Below are 2,076 nucleotides of genomic sequence, written 5' to 3'. Positions count from 1 at the left end.
CACTTAGTGTCACTTCATTTAACAAATACTGTGACCCAGTGAGTGAAGTATATGATACAAAAAACATTCAATTACAAAACCAACAAACATGTGAACTTTGGCACGTTAAGTGCCTTTTATTACATAAACTTTATTCCTTAAGCTCAAACCTGAACCTACTCAATGCCTAATTTCTTTCTCCTATCCACAACGAACTCATTAACCGTATGCTGATCAGGAAGAGACTTGGAAACACTCTCTTTCTGGAGGCACCTCTTGGCCCAAGCAATAAGCTTGGGGCACTCACTCTCAATGCTAAAGTTGCCAAAAGTTTCATAGGATTTGAACCAAGTGTAGAATGGTACAACTGCTATATCCACAAAACCAAGATCGTCCCCTCCATAATAACTCTTTTCTCCCAGCTGTTCCTCCAACACTTTAAGAGCTTCTATCAACTCCTTCTTGCCAACTTCTCTTTCTTCTGCTTTTGATGACGAAAGAATCTTCCTTCCAGCATCATATATCTATTTGACATTTAACACTCATGAGAAAAGGGTCACTAGTAAAAAATACACTAACGCTTACCATAATCATAACAAAAGTTCCATGGTTGCAACTTGCAAGTAACAATAAAACACTGAAGCACAAAGGTTACCTTCTTGTCAACATAGTCAGCCCAGAATCTACCCTCTGCTCTCTGGTAAGGGTCGGAAGGTAACAAGGGATTTGTGTTAAACCAGACCTCATCAATGTACTGAACAACAATGAGAGATTCGCAAATGGGCTTTCCCTTGTGAATGAGAACCGGAACTTTCTTGTGAACCGGGTTCATTTGAAGGAAGAGAGGGCTCTTGTTCCAAAAGTCCTCTTCTTTGTACTCATAATTTATACCCTTTTCAGCAAGTGCAATCCTCACCCTCATCCCAAATGGACTTGCCCACGAATCTAGCAGAACCACCTCCTCTGCCATAGTCATTCAAGTTCAAGAACAGATATAATGTTAAAGAAGATTCAAAAGGGAAAGGGATTTGCATTGCAAAGAAGACTCGTGCCTTCATATTTATAGCTAGCTTTGAACTTTGAATTATTCAAATATAATGAAAGATTCTGTTTCTTCTAGTATTTATTTGAGTCTTATTTTTGCTATTATCAAGATGTGCATTTTTTAATGTTGTCTTGTTTTTGTCTTATTTTTTCACTTTTATTATTTTTAGAATAAGTTTTAAGTTCTAGTTACTTGTGAGATTCTTGATGTTTTTTAATATTATTTTAATTCTTTGCAGTGAATTATAGTTAGTTTAGTATCTAAAGTAAAAAAATACTAAGTAGAACATATATATTTGTCTTTTATTTAAATAAATAATAATTGTAATATTTCTTTCTTATTTCATACACGAAAAACACAAACTCATCATGGAGTCAGATACTAGCTAATGGATTAACTAGTCAAACATATATACGAATAATTTAAACAGAAAAAGAAAGAAAATCTTAACATAATTTTCAATTTGTAACGGAAAGTAAATTGAGGTTGACCCGATTATGTAATTGCTTAGATCGTAATCTTTTGAATACTTTAAATAGAAATAGAAAGAAAAACCAAACAGTAATTTTCAAATTGTAACCGAAAGTAAATTGAGGTTGACCTGATTATGTAATGGCTTATATCATAATCTTTTGAATACTTTAAATTGAAATAGAAAGAAAAGCCAAACACATATACGAATAATTTAAACAGAGAAAGAAAGATTATCTTAAGATAATTTTCAATTTGTAACTGAAAGTAATTTGAGGTTGACCCGATTATGTAATGGCTTAGATCGTCTTTTGAATACTTTAAATAGAAATAGAAAGAAAAGCCAAACTGTAATTTTCAAATTGTAACAAAAGTAACACAAGATGTTGTAATTGCTTAGATCATATTTTAGAAGTTGAGTTGAAGAGGTCTACAAAAGTTAGATAAATATGTTATTTTTAAACGTAAAATTGAAAATGCTTGATGTCAAAATTTTGATATCGCCTCTATATATTTTAAAAAGTATTGATTTGTTCTCTGTTTTTCAACGGTCTTAAAATTCATCTTACATAGCAAATGAT

The 2,076-nt window shown here is 32.1% G+C and overlaps 1 protein-coding gene across 1 annotated transcript; it reads right to left on the bottom strand.

Moving 5' to 3' along the window:
* Positions 1–36: 36 nt before the first annotated feature.
* Positions 37–982, bottom strand: LOC106754512 (glutathione S-transferase U19). Its single transcript, XM_014636530.2, has 2 exons — positions 635–982; positions 37–503 (listed from the first exon to the last, which is right to left on the bottom strand). The coding sequence occupies exons 1-2, from the start codon at positions 953–955 to the stop codon at positions 156–158; spliced, it is 669 nt and encodes a 222-aa protein (XP_014492016.2). The 5' UTR covers positions 956–982; the 3' UTR covers positions 37–155.
* Between the last annotated feature and the right edge of the window lie 1,094 nt (positions 983–2,076).

This window comes from Vigna radiata, unplaced genomic scaffold (genome assembly GCF_000741045.1).
Source record: "Vigna radiata var. radiata cultivar VC1973A unplaced genomic scaffold, Vradiata_ver6 scaffold_846, whole genome shotgun sequence".
NCBI classification, from domain to species: domain Eukaryota; kingdom Viridiplantae; phylum Streptophyta; class Magnoliopsida; order Fabales; family Fabaceae; genus Vigna; species Vigna radiata.
This window is presented reverse-complemented; position numbering and strand designations above follow the sequence as displayed.

What these genes read in the sequence shown, in the direction of transcription:
- LOC106754512 (XM_014636530.2), bottom strand. Translation starts at nt 955, where the DNA reads ATGACTATGGCAGAGGAGGTGGTTCTGCTAGATTCGTGGGCAAGTCCA. An exon ending in CTGACTATGTTGACAAGAAG is followed by an intron (nt 504 to 634) that starts GTAACCTTTGTG and finishes AATGTCAAATAG; the next exon opens with ATATATGATGCTGGAAGGAA.